Below are 23,777 nucleotides of genomic sequence, written 5' to 3' on the forward strand. Positions count from 1 at the left end.
GCGACCGCCTTCCAGTAATGTAGCCGCAATTCCGGAAGAAGCGAGTGCCAATGTAACGTTATTATCTGATCGAATTGTTGCTATTATCAATGAAATCAAAAAGGTCTTTCCTGTTCCCCCAGGAGCATCCAAGAAAAACAATCCACCAGTTCCATGGCTAACATTATTCATGATTGTATCATAAACATGTTGTTGTTTATGTTTACTCTCCGTCGAAACAAATTTGCAACTTAGCAACACGACACAAATCGTTTCACAATAACGAAAATTTCGCATATTTATTCAAAAAACGTTGTACATATAAAATGAATGTTAATTTGAAACTTAATCTGCGGCAATTTTCACTAAAAACACAATTTGTACAATATTTTGATTTTTTCTTTTTTTATATGAAGAAAATATTAAAAAAAAATTTTTTTTTGCTAAAAACCTTCCCCTAGTGGATCCCTATAATATGAAAAAAGAACGAATAAAATTGGCCTCGTATCGGCCCAAAAAATGCGTCCAAACGAACATCATTTCATTTATATATATATAGATAATATAGGCAAACAAAAATTTATATTCCTTGCAAAAGCTTTTGAAATATTTATCTTTCCATTATTAAATGGCAGACACTAAATAATATACATATACAATACGTACGTACACATATTTAGAGCTTAATAACCCTGAAAAGATGCATATACTTACGCATACGACAAAATTATATTTTGTACTTACACAATCGACAAACCTTTGCTGAATAAATATGAAATAAACTGTCCATTTCTACGGTAGTTAATACTGTGGGGTTAATGTGGGGACTATGACTAAATACCTGAATGCTTTACTAAAATAAGCAAAATATTTTGACTATTAATCTTTTATTTGTTACTAAATGGGTCGTGGGATTATATTGTATGTACTTAGCAGTAGCTGAGAAGATTAATTGAATCGTATCAGACATGCCGGTCTCAAGCTCCTGACAGCAAGCGATTTGCGTAAGTTTACTGGGTAACCTTTTCACCCAACCTAGTACTAGCATTGACTTGATTTTTTTTTTGTTTGTTTTTTTACGAGGTGTAAAATCAATCGAAAGCCTTAGTCAGTGTGGGACTTTAACGCCACTAAAAGCACCTCAAGTCCGACGGTTCATCCTACAGGGATACCGTTTTTGTAATTACGTCTGGAGGCCGTCGTGAGCAATAAGCAATATTCGTCTACTGTTCGTCTTGCTGCTTTTTATCAATGCGACAGTTGTGGTTGCTGCCGCATTTGTCTCGCGTCGTTCCTTCGCCTCCAATGAATGTGGCGAAGTTCCACGATAATTCGAGTTGCAAAAACTTGCACTGACCTCCATTTTTCATTCGACCCAAGCATTTATGGAACTAGGTTAATGGGCGTCAGAAACACACCAGTTGTTCTTGCTAGGTCCTCGCGTTCCTTAACGAACCTGCTACAATAGAAGGTCACATATTCGACCCTCTCCTCTTCGTCCAAACATTCTGGACAATACGGGCTACGTCTAAGCGATGCAGATATTTTCGGAAACATCCGTGTCCACTTAATAGCTGCGTTCTATAGGCACATGAGGTCCTCAACGCACTTGTTCTACTGACCTGCAGTAGTTCTTTAAAATGGTACTTTTTTGCTCCAGCCCAGATTTGAGAGGCGTACAACATTATGGAGTATGTCACAGTGGAAAGAATGTTTCTCCTGGCACCCTGTAGTCCTCCTAAGCTCGGTAGCATGCCCATAAATGCGTTGTTAACCTTTGTCGCCTTCACACTAACAACTTTAAGATGTTCCCTAAATGTTAGTCTGGCATCAATGTACATGCCAAGATATTTTATAGACTTCTGGGATGCTATATCGTGGCCACCAACTGATATTGACAGCTTTTCTTCCTGCTTGCTTCTGCTGATCAGTGCCAGTTCTGTTTTTTGGGCAGCTAGTACCAGGCTTGCGTTATTCAACCAACTTTGTATTCTTGTTATGTATCTATTGCATCAACAGTAGATCTAGCTCTACGAAAACCGAACTGATTGTCTGAGTGACCTCCTGGCTCCTCCAGATACTCCCGCAATCTTTCGCCTAATATTCTTTCGAATACCTTCCCAACGGTATCGAGCATACACAGCGGTCCGTATGACGATGGCTGATCCGGCTGCTTTCCCGGTTTTAGCAATAATACTAGACGCTGCTTTTTCCACCTCTTTGGGAATGTACCTTCGGTCAGGCACAAATTATATAGGTTTATAAACACGGCCGGATTTGAGTACACCGCCGCTTTAAATACCGCATTCGATATGCCATCGGGCCCAGATACTTTGTTGTCATTAATTCGCGCCAATGTGATTAACACTTCTGGCACTGTAACTGCCTAAATCTCATCATTTTCTCCCACTTGCGTATAAATTCTGCTGCTTTGATGACCACCTTTTCAAGTAGATCTGGGCAAGTTGGTTGAGGAGCTGGGGTCCTTTTACTTTGGACATGACTGTCTTATAGGCAATACCCCATGGATTGTCATCCGCGTCGTCGATCATTCTTTTAAAGCATCCCTTTTTACTTGCTTCTATAGCTTTCCTTAATTTCAGTCGGTGTGCTCTAAAATATACCGGTTTTCTGTTGGCCGGCAATAATATCTAAAGTGCCACCGGTAATTTTTAATCCTTCCCATTTTTCGTTGAAGGCTTTTATGTTAAAAGACCTGGTCTTCCATGTTTTCGCTTGTACTCTGTGGCAACTTGGCTTTTTAATAGTCTTGCTGATAACTATTGTGATGTGGAGATGATCGCTATGCGGGTATAATTTGTCTTCCCGTTTCCATTTGACGTTTATCGCCGTAGCTCGGTCTGCGAAAGCGATGTCAATCACTGACTGTCCGTTGTGGTTCTCGAAAGTGTGAACTCCGTGCTCATTCAATAGCACCAGCTCCAGGGAAGCGAAGAAATCTTCCAATAACCGACCTCTCGCTTTTGTTTTCCTGCTACCCCATGCCAGTGACCAAGCATTAAAATGTCCAACGACCAGTATTGGGCGTTTTCCACTGAGCTCAATTTCCATCAATGATAACATGCATGCAAATTGTCCCTGTGGCCATCTCCTCCTGCTTACAGCTCGCGGCATTGTGCCCCGTTGTTCCACATCTCCTGCATTCGTTTGCTCGATCCGGCTCTTTACATGCTGTGGCCATATGACCATATCCCCAGCATCGGAAGCAGTACTTTGGGGTTACAACTTCTGACACTCGGCAGCGTATCCAACCAATAGTCCATTAACTCAAGCGTCCGTAATTGTTCTCGGTATGTCTGAGGCGGCCGCCGTAGCCGAATGGGTTGGTGCGTGACTACCATTCGGAATACACAGAGAGCACGTAGGTTCGAATCTCGGTGAAACACCAAAATTAAGAAAAACATGTTTCTTATAGTTGTCACCCCTCGGTCTCTTAGTTTTTGCTTGTTCGGTCAGCGTATCTATTAGTTCTTCAGCCGTGCTCACGTCAGTGCGGAGATCTCTGAATTGCACGGTAACCATGCATACGTAAATCAACCGTTGCCATGTTTGCTAAGACTTTTTGGATAGTTGCTTGAAACTTTGCAGTATTGGCGTCTTTTTTACACCTGAGCTCTATCAGCAAACCACCTTTTTGCGTAGGTGGCATAGTTCTGACATTTTGACTGAGCTCTTTTAGCTCTTCATTTGATTTTACTTTTCTCAGTATGTCTGCCCCATCACCAAAGCATCTGCCCTGGGTGTTATTGCTTTGACCACTCGCTTGTGATTTCGTGCATTCTTGTCATTTTTGTTTTGAACTTTTGCCCATTCCTGCTTCTTACTTGGTGTTGTTGTCATTTTCTGTGGGTGTAGGTTTCCTGGGGTCGTTGCCTCCCTTTTCTTTGCCTCAGGCGTTCTGCCCGACCCATTTGTAACGTCCTTTGGGCTAGCTTTACCTCTCCACCTTTTCGCTGATTGTGGCGTTCCGGGCGCTGCTACGATAGGCTTGTGACGTGGGTCGTTTCGCTTGGATTTTCTTTGGTCCGCCTCCAGTTCCATAGTGATTTTCGTGTGACAGTTTCCTTAAGGCTCCATGATTATCTATGCAAGTAGTGAGGTCAGGCGAGGGTTGACCCTGGCCCTTATGGGATCCAGAGTTCAGAGCCAAGCCCCAACTGGTACAAATAGGGAGTCGTCTCAACCTAACCTACATAGCCTAAGTCCAACACAACGAGTATTAAACGTATCCTAAGACCTGCCAGGTTTTATTAGGACGGAGAGTTTGCAATTCTTTCTGAAAGCCATTTCTACGGTGTTTCAAGCCGCATACTCATGTAACGGGGAATTACAAGCCCAGTCCAGGTTTCTCATTTCCAAATATGTCCAGTATTTCAAAGTCGGAAGGTTACTGGTCTCCATTCTGATGACTCGCCAGCCAAATTACGCGTAAGTTACAGCCGCTCCTAACCTTGAGACAGACGCTGACCAGAGAAGCCGCTCACTATGAGTCAAACGCTCCTGGATGTTTGTATAGTTCACCATACGTCAACTAGTCAAAATTTTTTCATAAAATTAAGTTATTTCGCTTTGCTCTTAAATTCGAAAGTGCTGGAGGAGCGGCCCCCATTAATACAGTTTTAAAAATTTTTAAGTCGTCTGCATTTAAAAGACACTCAGAAAAATGGAAACATTCAGATATGTCATTAAGAAAAATTGCAAAGAACAAATGACCCACAATGGTGCCTGCGGGACACCGGAAGAGGCAATAAAAGGATAAGAGGATATATTATCGACAACACATTCACGATTGAAAAGGTAAGACTTAATCTATTTCAGGAAAAAAGACTGAAACCCAAAACTTATTTGTTTTGAGATTAAGGTTGAATGGCAGACTTTATCGAAAGCCTTGGAATAATCTAGTCTTTATGGGTTGCTCCCAGTGTGCTGGCATGCCTGCCTATACGACAGTGCCCAGTTAGAATCCCAAGCAGATTTCTTATGTATTTTCTGTTCAGTTGTAACAGTCAGCTTGTGCGGCCTATGTACCATTCTGGCCACGTTCTCCTACTTGTTGTACAGGGACTGAGATCATAGTACGTTGCTTTTTTTTGTTTTTTAGTTTTTTTGTGGGAGGGGAGGATAAAAATATCAGAAACATTCAATTGATGCCGTCGCGAGAATGATATGTGGAGCACGTTCCCAATAAAACAGACCTCCGCTCTTCGACTAACTTCCACCCCGAGACCGCATTTGCACCACATCTAGGGTGGAGCTGTGATTGTGGATAACAAGCACAAAAGAAACCTGCGTCCAGGGTCTCTACCTATGATGTATGTAGGCTATACGTCGGTAATATCGTGTGCATTACCGTCTTGTCTGCGTATGTTATGGTCGTGAGCCATTAACTCAAGCGTCCGTAATTGTTCTCGGTATGTCTGAGGCGGCCGCCGTAGCCGAATGGGTTGGTGCGTGACTACCATTCGGAATACACAGAGAGCACGTAGGTTCGAATCTCGGTGAAACACCAAAATTAAGAAAAACATGTTTCTTATAGTTGTCACCCCTCGGCAGGCAATGGCAAACCTCCGAGTGAATTTCTGCCATGGAAAAGCTCCTCATAAAAATATCTGCCGTGCGGAGTCGGCTTGAAATTGTAAGTCCCTCCATTTGTGGAACAACATCATTTGTGGACGCCATAAATAGGAGGAGGAGCTCGGCCAAACACAAAAAAGGGGTGCACGCTCCAATTATATATATATTTATATGTCTGAGTCGACGTCCTCTGGAATTTCATGTTAGCTTTAGCACTTGTCGGGAAGTTCGGTGTGATCAGACGTGGCTCAGGGCGTTAATATTATTTTGCTCTAGCTGCCGGTACTGAAACAGCTCTATTGTTCGCCTTTCTTCACCCTGCTTGTGTAGCGTACGCAATACTTGCTTGGAAAACTTGCATGCAGCATCCCAGCAATGTTTTGAAATGCACATACTGCCAGTTTAATTAATCTCACTTGGCTGTCTTCCAAGGATAGTGGCTAGCTCCCCACGTTCTCTTGCGAATCTTTGACAGTAGACGAGTACGTGTGGTGCGCCTTCAACATTCTATGGGCAGGGAGGGCAGAGTGGTGAAGCGGAGAGACCAAACCTATGCAGATGGCACGGAAAGCACCCGTGTCCGCTCAGGGGAGAGGAAGTAATCCACTTCTCCGTGTCTTCGCCGTAACCACGTGTTAAGGTTAGGGATAAGTTCGTGCGTCCAGCGGCCTTTAGAAGAATGATCCCATCTTCGCTGCCATTCGTCAAGTGACGCCATTCGCCGTGCCAACATTTGGTCCGTTGTAGGTTTTGCTCCTTGTCTTGGATAGAGACGGTTTAGTTCACGTGCTCGGATATCCAGTGGAATTTTCCCCGCAATCACGCAAATTGCATCATCAGGTACTGTCTGGCATGCACAGGCTAAACGCAAAGCGCTCACTCTATAAACCTGTCTGGTCCCTCGTAGGTGTATTTCTCGGGCTTGGGACCAAAGAGGAGCGGCATATAACAGGATGGAGTCTGTCACAGTAGATAGAAGTCTCCTTCGTGCACCTTAGGCTCCCTCAACGTTCGGCAGCAACCGTGTTAGAGCATTTGCATCTACGGCGCCTTTTGTACTGACTTTCACCGTGTGCTCTTTGAAGGTCATGGGCGAGTCAATCATAACCCCTAAGTACTGAATAGCCGGCTGGGACTGGATGTTGAGACCTCCGACATTTACCGTCAAACTCTCCCTCTTCTTCTTTTTGCTCAACAAGACTACTTCAGTTTCTCTGTCACTGTGTATTTCTGAGGTCCGTCATCTGTGTCGTATTCAAGAAACCTGCCATCGAAATAGCTCTGGATATTCCGAAGCAGGTAAGAAGGCCGTGCAAGACCACTCAGTGCTGAAAGGATTAAAGTCCAATTTGCTGAGTTGAAAGCGTTCTTTATGTCCAACCCTAGGACAGCGCAATATTTTATAGAGCCGGATGCCCCACCTGTCCTGTTACCTCGTTACCTTTACAGGGCTCTGGGGTGGAAAAGGTAAGGGACCACCTTTCCCTGTTGCAATGTGCGTCGGGCTTCTTTACGAAGGGCCTGCTGAGCAGAATAAGATGGCCGGCGACGCGCTCTTTGAGCTCTTCTGCGAGATTTGTTTCATCGTTTTCGAAGTTTCGCGATTTCGTCTGTCCACCAATATACAGGCTCTTGGTTTGAAGTTCCTCTGGGTCTTGGCATCGCTGCATCGCAGACTTCTTCCAATCGCTTTGCTACTTGGTTTGCTCGCCGTTTTGTAGGTTCAGTAGCAAAGTACGACCCGTTCCAGATCGCTAGGAAAGATTCTGCGTCAAAAGCATTCCTCTCCTTGCACTTTCCTTGTCGGTTTGGGCGTGTGTACAGGTCCATTATGACTGCATGGTGATCACTGTGGGTGTACATGCTTGAAATATGCCACTGCACGCGAGTTGCCGTGGATCTATCGGCGAAGGCAAGGTTTATGGCTGATCGTCTAGTACCTATATCGAACGTGTGGCATCCTGGTGTATTTAAAAGCGTCAGATCCGGATTAGCAAACGTTTCTTCCAGTATTCTTCCTCTGGGGTGGGTCCGTGGGCTTCCCCACGTGGTCGACTACGTGTTAAAGTCAACTGCAATGATGATAGGTCTTCTTGTGAACCATCTGGCTTGCGGTAATATTTCCCGGTATCCAGATCGCAGCCCCGTATATTGCATCAGGTAACCAGTTATAGGTGTCAATAACAGAACATGGTTCGGAGATTAGAGCGAAGTCAGCTTTAAGCTCGCTCATATTCCTCCACAATATATCTCGAGCAGTTCTGCAATGGTTGAGGTTAATTTGTACTATCCTCATGCGTGCTTTTTATTAACTGCCTCCTGGAATCCAGAACATTTTCCCCTCGTTGTGTGCACCACAGCGAAGTGCACATCTTTCCAGGTTCTTGCATGTTGCACCCTGTGGCCATCCTCGCCGTATCTTCTGCAAAGATTTGGTTTATCAATTCCTTTACATTTTGTAGCTACATGTCCATACTCCCAACATTTTTAGCATATAATTGGGAATGTTGGTTCCGATAGCGAGCACCGAACCCGTCCTACATGGAGAGTTTTAAGTCTAGAACCATCATGGCGTCTTCTGCAGGGAGCGATATGTATGCTATCTGCGCACCTCCATAATCCATTTTTGCCAATCTTACAGCAGAGTCTTCTGGCCTCCTGACTTAAGCTTGTGCCTCTAGGGCATCCAACAGCTTTTCCTTGCTGCTAATAACCGTTACCAAGGCTTTACAGCGAATAGTCATAATGTGGGTCTTCAGTTGCACCGATGCGTCTTCCTTAAGTACGCCCTGTATTGCTGCTTGTAGTATACGGGAACTAGTGCTTTTTGTTCTGCTGAGCTCAAGCAAAAGCTCTCCTTTTTGGGTATGCCTCAATGTATGGACCTCTTCAATCAGCGACTTTATGGCATCATTGGCTTTGACCGCCCGTAGCATATCAGCATATGACATCTTTTTTGATTTAGTCGTAACGAAGATTGCATCAGTTTTCGTCCGAATTATTTTGTGCGAGGGTTTCTGTATGGGCCTTTTTTGAACCTTGATCCACTCCTCCTTCTCATCCCTGATCCTTATCTTCGTCCCCGCACCAAGGGACTTTTGCTTCTTAGCAGCTGGGGATTTAGTTTTTCCTGCTTCCTTAGGGCTAGATTTTGTCCTGACTCTCTTAGTGGATTGGCTAATATCCACTAGGCCTTGTGCAAGCCGAGTCTTCATCTCTTGGGTTGAAGGATTCTTTTCATCCAACCCCCTCCGCCTTTCCTCTTTGACCATCTCCAGCATGACTTCAGTATGAAGTCGTTTGATGATGATGCACCGCCTGAATACATCTTTATGCATATTTCTCTGTGCAGAACTTCTGAAACTCAATAATTTCTCTTCCAAGAGACATTAAGCGTACTTTCATCAATTGGGCTGCTGGGTCACCGTCTGTGGTTAAATAAGACCTGCACCCCCTACTGGTTGTGCCGTGGTTGTGGATGCACCACGTTCCATATCTTGTTGTGTTCCCAATTCAGCTCTGACGTCCATAGCCGACACAGTTCCAAAAAAGCTGTCAATGAGCGTACTCCTTGGCGTTGTATAGCATTCTCTAGTGGAGGCAGCAATCGTCTTCGGTGTCTCCACGATGAAAACCTCCATCTATGGATTACTTTTGATTACACGTACTGGGGATCTCGCTGTTTTTGTGCCTTTTTGAAGTGGTGACGGTTTCTCGATGTCTTTAGTTAGGTGCTCCGTTGTTTGCTTCAGAGGATTACTCTTGTTTGGCTAGCTTAAAATATTCCTAATTGTTGGATCCCCCCTTGAGGCCGCTATCCCAGTTCGTTCGTACAGTCGCCTTTAAGACCCGTGGTTATCTTTGCAACATGACCTTATGAGTGCAATTAGCGCGGAATTAGTATTCTAAATAACGCCTATAAGCTTCGCCATAGAACCTCGTGTCTTAGGTACATTTTTCATTAGTCTAGTCCTAAATTGATTCCCACCAATAATTTAGTAACAGCTTCGGAAAAAATTTAGCAAATGTTGAAAAACTAGATAGTCCAGTTGATCGCTTTAATACACTTTTTGACCAGTCTAAATTTTATGTGCAATGGCGGTAACAAAATGTTGTAGTGACCTATAATGCGTTCTTCTCGTAACAGAAAGTATTTTTTAAAGTACATTTTAAAGAGAATCAACATCCCGAGTATTTGATGTTCACAAAAAATGTGTTTTGTGTAGCTGGCTTGCAAACCACTAACAATGCCTAATATCTTCAAATCGCCACACTAACTCCACTCGTATCATACTTAATCGTGTGTAACAAATGTGCAAGATTGTCTTTATTCTCAGCGATTTGCTTCGAGTATAATATTAGAAAAGCCGAATATTAATTGCCGTTTTGCAATTGCAATTTGTGCCGTTTTATATTCTAACGGTTGTCCGTAGCCAATAAAATTACTCTCCCAACCCAATAAATGCTCAAGACCAACTGAATACTGCAGGTAGCGCCTTCCCAGTTACTTTACTACAGTTACTTACTTCTTCTTCTTCTTAATTGGCGCGATAACCGCTTACGCGATTTTGGCCGAGCTTAACAAAGCGCGCCAGTCGTTTCTTTCTCGTGCTAACCGGCGCCAGTTGGACACACCAAGTGAAGCCAAGTCCTTCTCCACCTGATCTTTCCAACGCAGAGGAGGCTTTCCTCTTCCTCTGCTACCACCAGCTGGTACCGCATCGAATACTTTCAAAGCCGGAGCGTTTGTATCCATTCGGACGACATGAGCCAGCCAACGAAGCCGCTGGATCTTTATTCGCTGCGCTATGTCTATGTCGCCGTAAAGCTCATACAGCTCATCAAAAATCTTACGCAGAATCTTTCTCTCGAACACTCCAAGCGTCGCTTCATCGGATGTTGTCATCGTCCACGCTTCTGCGCCATACGTTAGGACGGGCATGATGAGAGTCTTGTAGAGTGTTAGTTTTGTTCGTCGAGAGAGGACTTTACTGCTCAGTTGCCTACTTAGTCCAAAGTAGCACTTGTTGGCAAGAGAGATTCTACGTTGGATTTCAAGGCTGACATTGTTATCGGTGTTAATGCTGGTTCCTAAATAAACGAAGTCTTTTACAACCTCGAAATTATAACTGTCTACAGTGACGTGAGTGCCGATACGCGAGTGCGCCGACTGTTTGTTTGAAGACAGGAGGTACTTCGTTTTGTCCTCGTTCACCACCAAACCCATTCGCTTTGCCTCTTTATCCAGTTTGGAGAAGGCAGAACTAACAGCGCGGTTGTTAAGGCCGATGATATCAATATCATCGGCATACGCCAACAATTGTACGCTCTTATAAAATATTGTGCCTGAGCGATTAAGTTCTGCGGCTCGTACGATGCTCTCCAACATCAGGTTAAAGAAGTCACACGACAGCGAGCCTGTCTGAAACCTCGTTTGGTATCAAACGGCTCGGAGAGGTCCTTCCCAATTCTGACGGCGCTGCTGGTGTTGAGCAACGTCATCTTACATAGCCGTATTAGTTTTGCGGGGATACCAAATTCAGGCATAGCGGCATACAGGTAACTCCTTTCCGTACTGTCGAATGCAGCTTTGAAGTCAACGAAAAGATGGTGTGTGTCGATTCTCCTTTCATGGGTCTTTTCCAAGATTTGGCGTATTGAGAATATTTGGTCGATGGTAGACTTTCCAAGTCTGAAGCCACACTGATAAGGTCCAATCAGTTGGTTGACGGTGGGCTTCAGCCTTTCACACAATACGCTCGCTAGAACCTTATAGGCGATATTTAGAAGACTAATCCCGCGGTAATTGGCACAAATTGCAGGATCGCCCTTCTTATGGATTGGGCAGAGCACACTTAAATTCCAATCGGCAGGCATGCTTTCATCCGACCATATTTTGCATAGGAGCTGATGCATGCACCTTACCAGCTCCTCGCCGCCATGTTTGACAGTTACTTACAGTTACTTAATATTTCGCGATTTTGACAAAGTTGACTTCAGGCTCCATTCCAATACAAAACAAATGAACAAAACAAACAAACGGAAGAGAACTAGTATGTTTGTGAAAATTCAGTGAATGGTTTGGTAATATTGTGATTTTTTTGTGACATTCAAACGAAGCAAACTAATGTAAACGAAGTGCTATGTAATGGTTTCTAACTCTATCTCACGAATGATTTGCTCGACATTCTGAATCAATATTGGGTTATTAGCGTAGCATCGTTTCTTCACAACCCACACAAAAAATTCGAAGGCTGTCAAATCGCATCTCCTAGGTGGCCAATTAACAGCGCGGAAACGGCTGATATCACGATTACCGAAAGATCGATTGTGGCATGGCGCGCCATTCTACTGAAATCTTTAATTTCCGGCTACAAAAGTCTGTTTAAACGAATTATTTGGCATTGGGCAATTGGTCAATGTCTAAAATTTTAGAAATAAGTTTGCAATATGTATGTATGTAGTACTATGTAGCGCATACTATGTACAAATGTCAGCCTTGTAACATAACTAAAATGATTGCTTTTCCGGTGTTTTAACAAAAAATATTTAACCGCTTAATATATTATAAAATTACATATTTAAAGATCATGTGAGCTCTATTAAAAGAAATATTTTTTTAAATCGTTCAATGAAAATACTTTGAAAATAGGGGAAGATATGCCTAAGAGCCCTAGTAACGCATGTATACAATGTAACAATAGCTCAAGCGATTTCAACGAGCATGCCACCAACACAAATTTCATGCGGAAAATCCCATCCGGCGCTGAGGCAAGTAACATCCTTATCGGCGAAGTGGATTTCCTGGAAAAAACTTTAGTAGGATTTGTTCGATTAAATAAATCATCATTTTTGGGTGATTTAACTGAAGTTCCAGTACCAACACGGTTTGTTATCAAAAATACTCGTACTAATGTAAATCAAAATTTCATTAAATGAAAATATTTCTTCAGTTTCATTTTTGTTGCGTTGGGAGGACCTGGCAGTCAAAATAATCTACAAGAAATCGGCCGTGCCATCGGAACTCTTATGTCTGATGAGATATTCCATGAAGTTGCATATCGTGCCAAAAAAACCGACCACTTAATTGTCGGTATAGATGAATTTTTAGATTCAGTCACTATATTACCTCCAGGCGAATGGGATCCAACTATAAGAATTGAACCTCCAGCTGTTATACCTTCGCAAGAGGTTCGTAAACGACCACCTGAAATATCGAAAGAAGAAGCAGATGACGAAGAAGAAGAACAACGGTTACGTCTAGAGTCTGGATTAGTGCGTACCGGTGACCTTTTCGGCGGATTAAGGAATGACGTTAGAAGGAAAATCAAGTGGTACTGTACAGATTTCAAGGACGGCTTTTCAATGCAGTGTGTTGCCTCCTGGATCTTTTTGTACTTTGCTTGTCTGTCTCCGATTATAACATTTGGTGGCTTACTAGCCGAAGCTACAGGAAAGAATATAGCAGCTATGGAGTCATTGGTTTCCGGATTTGTTTGCGGTATGGGGTACGGTCTATTTTCGGGACAACCACTCACAATTTTAGGATCCACCGGACCAGTCCTAGTATTTGAGACTATTGTTTACGACTTTTGCCAAAGTCAAGGTTGGGAATATTTGACTTTTCGATTTTGGATTGGTACTTGGATAGCTGCAATACTGCTATTTTTAACAGCTGTCGACGCCAGCGCTTTGGTTTGTTATATTACACGCTTCACCGAGGAGAATTTCGCTACATTAATTGCATTCATTTTTATATACAAGGTAATATTTTTCTCCATTTTAATGAAGAACTTAATAATCCTGAATAAATATTTGTTTCGCTTTAGGCTGTTGAAAATGTTTGGATGATAAAAAGCAACTTTCCTTTAAGTAATCCAATTTATGATTGTATTTGCACACCACCACCTAATAGTAATTACACAATTCTGGATTATGCAAAATATGACAAATCAACTTGCTTAGTAAGTAGATATCAGACCATATATATACATTTTCTAATCTTGTCTTTATTTACAAACATCCGCCAGCTGAACAATGGAACTCGTGTCGGCCCTGACTGTTCTCATTCAAGCACCGAAAATGTCTTCCTTATGTCACTTATTCTCTTCTGCGGCACCTTTATAATGTCTGTCATATTAAAAGATTTTAAGAATGCGTCGTATTTTCCGTCCTCTGTGCGTCAATATATTAGCGATTTTGCCGTTATTATTGCAATATTATCAATGTCATTTTTGGACTTTACTATGAACATTGCCACACCGAAGCTCGATGTACCCCATGAATTTAAACCGACCTTGAGCTCACGTGGTTGGCTTGTACCACCGTTCACGGCAAATAATCCTTGGTGGACGGCAGTCATTGCAGTTTTTCCTGCAATATTGGGAACGATTTTAATCTTTATGGATCAGCAAATTACATCGGTCATAATAAACCGTAAAGAAAACAAACTTAAGAAGGGATGTGGTTACCACTTGGATTTATTTATACTCTCGATCTTAATACAAATATGCAGTATAATGGGTTTACCATGGTATGCAATTTTTAATTTTAATAGTTTTCTAATTTTATTTGATATGCATTGTGTATACATTTGGTTCTGTGTCTATTAGGTTTGTTGCCGCAACTGTTCTTAGTATAAATCATGTTAATTCATTAAAACTGGAGTCGGACTGCTCTGCCCCAGGAGAGAAGCCAACATTTTTGGGTGTTCGGGAGCAACGCGTAACACATGTTTTAATATTCTTAACAATCGGACTGTCAGTTACTTTAACTCCACTGCTTTGTCATATTCCAATGCCTGTACTCTTCGGCGTTTTTCTTTACATGGGTATAGCATCATTAGCGGGTTTACAATTCTTTGATCGAATACTCATAATGTTGATGCCGGCGAAGTATCAGCCCGACTTTATGTTCCTTCGAAAGGTAAGATCCTACAATATAATTATATACTAATATTATTGCCAGGAGAACCAGAGCATCTACTTATCCAACTTACTTACTATACGATTACATTATTATAGAAAGTCTTTAAAATAAGTTAATAATGTTACAGACAATATTTGTCACCTGTCCTAAAATTTGAAACGGAATGGCTACAAGGATTTCAACTACGTTGAAAAACTAGTGGTGGCTACCTAAAATTAAAACAAAAGGCATAACATAGACCTCAACAATTATGATCAGTACAAAGTACCAATATGTTGCTTAGGTTTATGTATGTATGTATAATTACATTACCGCGCAGTGAAAGTCTCCTAAAAAATTATTAATCTAAAGCCTATCTATATTTTAATCCATTTAAAGTTCCTCGCTTAGCGCTGAGCGCCTGAGTAGAAGACGATCGCGCTAGCTTCGTTATTAGTGCGGATTATTTAGTCACAATGTCGCAGCGGACGGGTAAACAACATACCCTCGTATTCGAAACGTATTTCAAGGCCAATGATACGTGTGTAGCTCGTCGTAGATTTTGAAATTTTACGTTTACGTGATGCCCCAAATAAAGATTTGATTAATTCTTGGATGCCAAGTATCCGGGCGGTAAGTTCGGTGACAAACAGCCCACGGACTGAGCCCAGTCGGATATTGAGAACAAATCAAAATATTCCACTATAATCCGCGGCAATCCGTGGCCAGACAGCGGCTGCCCTGAAACTGCCACAAAGTATTGTGCATGAAATATTGGGGAAAGATTTTAGGCCGCATACCGTCAGACAGTTTATGGCTATACTACGTGATTTATTCCGTAACAAACTGATAAGCCGTGACATATCCTTGCCACCCAGGTTACCCGATCTTACACTTGGGTTTTTGGAAGCATGGACTTTTTCTGTAGGGGTGAAAAGAAAAATATATGAAACAAACACAGCGACAATTTTAGCACTAAAAACAAGATTGCCCGGAAGGTTAATGGTATCCATACATCATTTCTCCAGCGAGTGGCCAGAATACGGAGGCCAGATTCCAATAGTGTATCCGACGCAACTGTCAACATTTATAGGAAATAATTTTAAAAATCAAATCCGCACTTGTCCTCTTTTGTAATTTATTGACATACATTTTTATCATTAGTAATTAATTTTTAATTCTGCCACCGAACACCCTGTATGACTGTTATATAATACGTATGGAAATATGCATGTATAAGTATATATAGCGGCTGCCGTAGCCGAATGGGTTGGTGCGTGACTATCATTCGGAATTCACAGAGAGGTCGTTGGTTCGAATCTCGGTGAAAGCAAAATTTATAAAAACATTTTTCTAATAGCGGTCGCCCCTCGGCAGGCAATGGCAAACCTCCGAGTGTATTCCTGCCATGAAAAAGCTCCTCATAAAAATATTTGCCGTTCGGAGTCGGCTTGAAACTGTAGGTCCCTCCATTTGTGGAACAACATCAAAAACGCACACCACAAATAGGAGGAGGAGCTCGGCCAACACCTAACAGAAGTGTACGCGCCAATTATTTTTTTTTTTTTTAAGGTAAAGTAATTTTAAAGAAAGTAAAGCAACTTATTTAAAAACCTAATAAAGAAGCAAAATTTATAACATTCACTTTTGGGATATATAATAAGTAAAACTCGCACTATTCAATTTCGTATTAGTATATATGCCCGTTTGGTGCGACAGTTTTTCTGCGATACCAATAAAAAACAAATATGGATTTTCCCTGCAGGAGAATGAGAAAGAGTAAGGGTCCCGTATCGGCCGTCGTAACCGAATGAGTTGGTGCGTGACTACCATTCGGAAGTGCGTAGGTTCGAACCTCCGTGCATGGAACAGCAAAATGATACACTACCACGTATAAAATATAGATAGTAAAATTCACAAATTCAAATCGGGGTATGATTTGGTACGAGCTATGAAAACCAGGTGAAACAGTTGACGGTGCACGCTACCAACGACAATTGACCGATTTTAACAGCGCTATACACCAAAAACGCCCAGAATATGCCGATCGGCGTCACAAAGTCATTTTTCTTGATGACAATGCACCGCCACATCGAACAAGAGCGACCCGGGAATTGGTGGAGACGTACGATTGGGAACAGCTGGTGCATGCGGCTTACTCACCAGACTTCGCGGCTTTCGATTATCATTTGTTTGCATCGATGGGCCAAGCGCTTTCCGAGCAGTGCTTCAATTCTCACGAAGAAGCCAAAAAATGGCTCGATGATTGGTGTGCGGCCAAAGACGGCCAATTTTTTTGGCGCGGCATCCACGAATTGCCTGAGAGATGGGAAAAATGTGTCGCTAGCGATGGCTATTATTTTGAAGATTAAATTTGTAACCATTTTATGTTAATAAACGTTTGAAATTGAAAAAAGTCTCATTTCATAGATATACACCTGGTACGCTAATTGCTCAAGCATCACCCTTCCTCCGCTAACACCTCCTCCTCCACCAATACTCCTTTCACACTTTTTTTAAAAATTATTTCTCTATATGCTCACACACCCACTAACAACAATTCCACATTAGCCTCCACAATAACAAAAACCGTCTGAAATGAACAAAAAAAGAAATTCACCTAAAATATTAACAGATGTTTGCACCTCATTAAATGACACTTCAATTCTCACTACCTTGCAAACTCCTCTTCACGTGCTTCTACATCGACCACAACAACCAATACATACAAATAATTCAATCACCAACTCACCTTCCACAAAATCCTTCTTCCTCCCAAACCATACCCCAAGCAACCATTACATATTTCTCCCACCACGAAGTAATGACTGTGGTGGTCTGATGCTCTTCGACTCAGTACAGGCTGAGCCTGAGGACATTGCTGAGCACTTATTGGCTTCGAAATGTAATGAATACATACATTTCTCTCTGTATGTGACTACTTGGCCTCTGCTTGTAGAATAACACACGTAGTCACATCCGAGGACGTGTGTTTGTATTTATCCTCATACTTTCTTCCACATTCCATATTTCTTGCTGTTTAACATGTTATCAATCTTGCAATAGAACATGAATGGTTATCTCAATAACGATTACCAACTGGAAATACTCATTAAACATTGTTCAGCTTCTATATATTTTTTTTTATTGAAACTAATGTACATCAAAATCTACCTCAGATCACTAACAAAAAGCAAGGAATTGCAATATTAGTAAAAAGAAACATCCCACACAAACCTTCACCTATTCGAACGAATTTCTCAACAATAGCAATTGAAATAAACACTGCAACCAAGCTAGAAGTAGTTTGGAAGTATATGCATTCTAGAGAAATTTTCTCGATATCTGATTTTTCACAACTTCTTAACCAACTCAGTGGTAACTCTATCAGTGGTTCTGATTACACGAATGCTAGGGGACAAAAATTGGAAGGTATTGTATATTAATCTTATTTAACTTCATATGCCTAAATGATGCTTCGCCCACTAATTTTTCGATTCACCACACCTTCTCTTCTCAAACGATGTCATAACACTTTGCTCTGCAACCCTAACCCCAAACTGCCAATGGAAAGTCTCAGACTCATTGCATGGAAGCGACGACTTCCAAATTATAACGCAAGCAAACTCAGTGCACAACCAGTAATCTGTTAAATTCACAACCAGATTCCCTTCAAAGCGGACTGGAAGAAATTTGGTCAAACCTGCGATGCAATCAATGCAACCTCTCCAGTTGCCTCTAACATAATCTCATTTCATCATACCACAAACCAATATTAACAGATCTAAAAGAATAGTGCCATGGTGGAACTATGAACTATCCACACTCCAAGGAACCAAGCGGAACTTGTGGCGTCCATACAAAATTGTCCGCTCAACAAAAAATGTATTGATATACAAAAGGGCAAGCGCACAATTTAAGCGAAATGCCAAATTTGCGAAACGGAAAGCATTTGATCACTCCCGGTATCAGTCCCTCAACAAGTCCTAAAAAATATGGAATGATATAAATTATTGAGTGGCTCCCAAAGACAATCGTCCTTTTCGTTCATCAATTCCACAAGCAGACCACTTTCTGCCCCGTTGCTATTGCTAACCATTTCGCTTCTCACTTTTCCCATTTCTCGTCTGACACATCGTTCTCAAACATGTTCGCAACTTAAAAGCTGAGTAACTAAGCCGGGAATCATCCAACTTACCCTCTAAAAGGGAAATCGTCCGGTCTTGACAACATCTCCTACCCATCATCATCATTCAGAATCTGCCCACCACAGTCGAAATTTGACTTCTCAATCCTTATAATCGAATCTTTGACAGCGGTTGTTATCCACAATATTGGAAAACTACGTGCATTATTCCTATATTAAAACCTAACAAAACCCAGGTTAGGAAAATCAATCAGGTTGCCTATCAAAAGGGACTCGGAACTATCGACGCTCTACTGCACTTTGATTACTTTATATAAAATTCTTTTTCTTCCAAAAACCCACCTACAATACTTGCAATTAATTTTCAAAAGGCATTCCACCTATCGGCATAATTTGTCTTAAGGCAACTTGACACTTGGAAAGTGGGTCCAAAGATCAAGAACTTCGTAGAAAACTTTCTTTGTCCCATGGAATGTAAAGTGAGAATGAATGCCTTTCTTTCCAGTCCAGTCGTTGTGGAAAACGGCACTCCTCTTGAGTGAGCCTTGAGTCACCATTATCAGGTTTCCTGTTTATTACCGCGTTTGATGAAATAACTCTAGTCTTATGACAAAGTGTTTTGTACTAAACACCAGAGTTTAACACATGTCAAGTCAATGTGTGAGGATATTTGAGCTGAATTGTCATCGTGGTCCCACTCTTTTGGTACTACCATATCCGAAAAGAAAAATAAAAATTCACATATATGTAAAAAACACAATTTTTCTGATTTAACCAACAACTTCAATAATCTTAACGCATTACGTCCCGTGTGCCCACATTTGTGCTTTTCATTGAACTTGAACTTGTTGAATTTGAACTCAAACGTCTTTATAAAATAAGAGAAAACGCCTTTATAAGATAATGAGCGAGGTAACGGTTAATTTCAAATTGTTTTCATCTGTAAAGTTAAATAATCTCGTCTGATCTCAAATTTCTCAAGAACTCTCTCATTTGGCCGGTATGATCTTCCTTTGGCTATTATATTGGGTAGTCGAAAAAGTCTTTTCGAATTTCTAATCACACTTTAACTCTTTTTTTTTTATTTATAATGAACTTTATTAAACCAAATATGTACCATTTTGGTCGACCACCTTTTGCCATTTTTCTTCTAGAGACATTATTCCATCAGTGTAAAACTTTTGTGGTTTCTCGGCGAAAAACTGCGACAAGTAATTTTCACAGGCTTCTCTTGAAGCCAACTTTACTCCATTAAGGGAGATCTGCATTGACCGAAACAAATGGTAGTTCGATGGTGCAAGGTCAGGGTTATATGGTGGATGCATCAAAACTTCCCAGCCAAGCTCACACAGTTTTTGCCGAGTCATCAAAGATGTGTGTGTCCTAGCGTTGTCCTGATGGAAGACGACGCTCTTTCTGCTGATCAGTGCTGGCCGTTATTTTTTCGATTGCTTGCTTCAATTTCATCAGTTGTTGACAGTAAAGTGTAGAATCAATCGTTCGAGCAGGCTGGAGCAGCTCATAGTGGATGATTCCTTTCCAATCCCACCAAGCACATAGCATAACCTTTCGAGGCGTCAATCCTGGCTTTACGACCATTTGTTGAGCTTCACCACCCTTGCACCATGATCTTTTTCGCACATTATTGTCTTATCTGATCCATTTTTCGTCTCTTGTAACCATTCGCTTCAGAAATGGTTCGATTTGATTTCGTTTCAGCAAAGAATCGCAGATGTTAATTCGGTCCGTTAAATTTTTCACAGACAATTCATGTGGTACCCAAACATCGAGCTTCTTTTAGTAACCAGCCTATTTCAAAACCGTTTGATGATGAATGTTTAGTGCTTTGGCGATGTCATGGCAGCTTATGTGACGATCCTGGTCAATCTTTTCCATAATTTCATCGACTTTTTCAACGATAGGTCGACCGGAGCGAGGTTCATCTTTCACATCGAAATTTTCAGAACGGAAGCGAGCGAACCATTGTTGTGCTACACGAACTGATACAGCATCGTCTCCGTAAACTTCACTAATTTCATTGGTGGCTTGCGTGGCATTCTTTCCTTTTGTATACAAAAATTTCAAAATATAGCGAATTTCTTCATTATTTTCACTCATTTTTGAACAGCTATAACTTTTTTTCAACTTCTCCGAATTTAATTTTTTTGGTTAAATGAAGCCTAAAATGTCACCTTTCTAACACCATATGATATGACACAATGTGATTGGTAGCACTGGAGATAGATGACTCCAACGTCATCTATTGACAAAATACGAAAAGACTTTTTCGACTACCATATTTATATTCTCCCATGGCATTTCGCATAGTTTAGCACATATTTCAAATTTGGTTAAAAAAAACCGTTATGTGCTTTATAAGAACGATTTATTTATTCTGCCTCATTCATGAGCTGCATGTCAATGTCACTAACACCACTAGGGCCATCAAACGTATACCATTCACTCGGCTCATTCATAATGTGGATGCTATTCACCAAAACCCATTTACTCATAACCTCACCCAACGGTGGCTCTGACATCCAGCAGAATGCCTGGATACCATGCTTAACCACATCAGGCATGAGGGCATGATAACGGGAATGCTACTCTCACGTAGTAACACCGCATCAATGTATCCAAGATATGGCTCCAGAGGCTCGCTAAACTTACAATACACGCTAGCGACTAACATTACCCTTCAACACAGACACATACTCCCCACTGTGATAAGTGAATAACAATCCCGCTTCACCCTACACTCCGCCACCCAATGGTCGAACCCTATACAGCGGAAGCAGCCGGGCGCCGCTGGTCAGGCCGTACCAGGTAGGAGAAGCGGGCATTACTTTGTCCGTACCCTCAAAGACAACAATAGTTACTGCATCTGGGCTCACCTTCCAAAGACGACTGATCATCCTGACGTCCTTCCCAAGGCACTTAGAGCTGAGCTAATGGAGGTTCAACCTGAAGAAGTCGCCCACGAAATCATCAGGGGAGATCTCAATGTGGTCCCTCTGGACCACAATTCTAGGTTCCATCATCCGCCGTACACTCACGTCGAGCCCCACCTCCGAAAATTTGCCATCTCAGCAACAGAAGGAGTCCGCAACGGCGCCTGAGGCGCTGGCATCGAAGTTAGACAAGCCGACATAGCCCCAGCCATCATCCGAAGTTCCTCGAACTCCGAGAAGTAAGTTAACAGTTTCTTCGCGCCGACCTTATGTTGTTCGGCAGCACTACCGAACGCACACAACCCTTTCCGAGAAGTAGGCAAATTTCTCCTTAAATCTTCTAAGTGCTTCCCGGCTCGCCCCGATTTCAGCCCTGAATCCCCTATCTTGGAAATGCGCTCGCTCCCTCTTACCCCTAGCTTATCTTGAGATACCTTATGCGGTACCTTCTCGACTGCCCCTGCTGCTCCTCTAACAGTCATCTGCAGACTCCATGGAGGGGACCTGAAAACGGATGTCACTTCTTCCATGGCCGAGGTCGACACCGCACTACCGACCGGAAGAGGAAGGAAAGTCATTGGATTCGCGGATAATGTCGCGGTGGTAATAGGGACAGAACACATCCAAGAAATTGAGTGGATTGCCAGTGAATTAATAAGTAGGATCAAAGCTTGGTTGGCGTCCATGAACCCGGAATTAGCTGAACAAAAAACTGATGTGATTTTAATAAGCAGCAGGAGGGCAATAGAATCCACGAAGGTAAAAATTGAGATTGTAAGTGTCAATTCGAAACCCGCCATTAAATACCTAGGGGTGATGATTGATAGTCGTCTAAATTTTAAAGCGCACCTAGAATATGATGTGAAGAAGGCATTGAGCGTGCATTCCTGTCTGGCACGAATAATGCCAATGAATGGTGGCCGTAGTCATAGCAAAAGAATTCTGTATAGTAGTTTTGTCAGCTCGGTCCTTCTGTATGCGGCACCGATCTAGGCTGATGCAATGAACATCAACAGCTACGCAAAAACGCTAATACCCTTCTATCGGCTAAGCGGTTTGCTGACTATCTGCGGCTACCGCACAATTTCTGATGACGAATCGTTCGTGGTAGCGGGTCTAGTCTCAGTTGACATTCTGGCTAAAGAAATTCAAAGAATATATATTATATATAAGGCTATCGGAACTCGACAGAGAGCAATGCGTAAAGAAATCGGTGAAGAAGGAAGGCGTCGCTCTATCCCCCACTGACAGGGCCGGTGGCATAGGTTACCCAAGGGTAGATGACCGCCCCCTCACAACGTGGCTGGAAATGAACCACGAGGAACAAACTATCACCTAACTTAATAAATTTCGGGGCTCGGGATGTTTAGAAAATACCTCCAAGATTTGGTCATGCCCAATCTGCATGGAATGGGAAAAAGATGTTGAACACTTCTTGTTTTAATGTCCACGCTATGCTTTCGAAACCTCTAAAATTTTAAACGGTGAAAATATTATGGATTTTATGCTGCTAACTGGAGGAGAATCAGATTCATAATGATCTAAGGCGCGTAAAGTTTCGGAGGCGTCAACAATAATTAGGAATAATTAGGAGACTTTGAACTAACCAGCCTCGTGAGGTGATCCTTTTTGGCAGTTACGCAGAGAGAGTGGTAGATTATGGAGAGGTATTTAGTATGTAGATGTCATCCCAGAAACAAAAAAAGACAAACCACCACCAGCCAAAGATCTTCCAAAGGCCACCACCAATGCCCTGCCGGGCCGAACGCTGTTCCCCATACAGGAATGGGTCAACCAATGTGGAGCTAACGCCGGGCTTGAACTGAAGGTCAAACGCGGCACGCTGTGGTCGAAACACCTGCACAAGATATTCACCCCTCGCGCAGTACATCACCCACGCACGAAAAGATGCGCTTTTTTTACAGTTATCAAGGACAGACAATATAGTGGCACGACGCACCGGAAAGCATGCGGAAAAGCCCCGCCAAAAAATCAACGACACACGCGTACAAACAATATAACGCGATTCCGCGAGAACAACGGTCTCCAATTTTACTTTACACGCTGTACTATAAATAATACAGCCACGCTAAATATTGGGTTGGGGAATAAGTTGGTAGCGTTTTTACCCTAGACTTTTATTTAAACAAAAAACAATAATTATACGACTATCAATAAGTTAATAAATTATATACTTA

At 42.1% G+C, this 23,777-nt stretch overlaps 1 protein-coding gene across 3 annotated transcripts in view; it reads left to right on the forward strand.

Moving 5' to 3' along the window:
* Nucleotides 1-23,777, forward strand: part of LOC128863599 (electroneutral sodium bicarbonate exchanger 1) — a 100,019-nt gene that overhangs the window by 44,323 nt on the left and 31,919 nt on the right. For all 3 annotated transcript variants that reach the window (XM_054102830.1, XM_054102833.1, XM_054102831.1), the window contains exons 5-9: nucleotides 12,227-12,461; nucleotides 12,528-13,338; nucleotides 13,404-13,538; nucleotides 13,605-14,107; nucleotides 14,187-14,499. In XM_054102830.1, coding sequence (XP_053958805.1) covers nucleotides 12,227-12,461; nucleotides 12,528-13,338; nucleotides 13,404-13,538; nucleotides 13,605-14,107; nucleotides 14,187-14,499 — 1,997 coding nt within the window. The remainder of the gene's footprint in view (nucleotides 1-12,226; nucleotides 12,462-12,527; nucleotides 13,339-13,403; nucleotides 13,539-13,604; nucleotides 14,108-14,186; nucleotides 14,500-23,777) is intronic.

Source organism: Anastrepha ludens, chromosome 5 (assembly GCF_028408465.1).
Source record: "Anastrepha ludens isolate Willacy chromosome 5, idAnaLude1.1, whole genome shotgun sequence".
In the NCBI taxonomy this organism is placed as follows: Eukaryota; Metazoa; Arthropoda; class Insecta; order Diptera; family Tephritidae; genus Anastrepha; species Anastrepha ludens.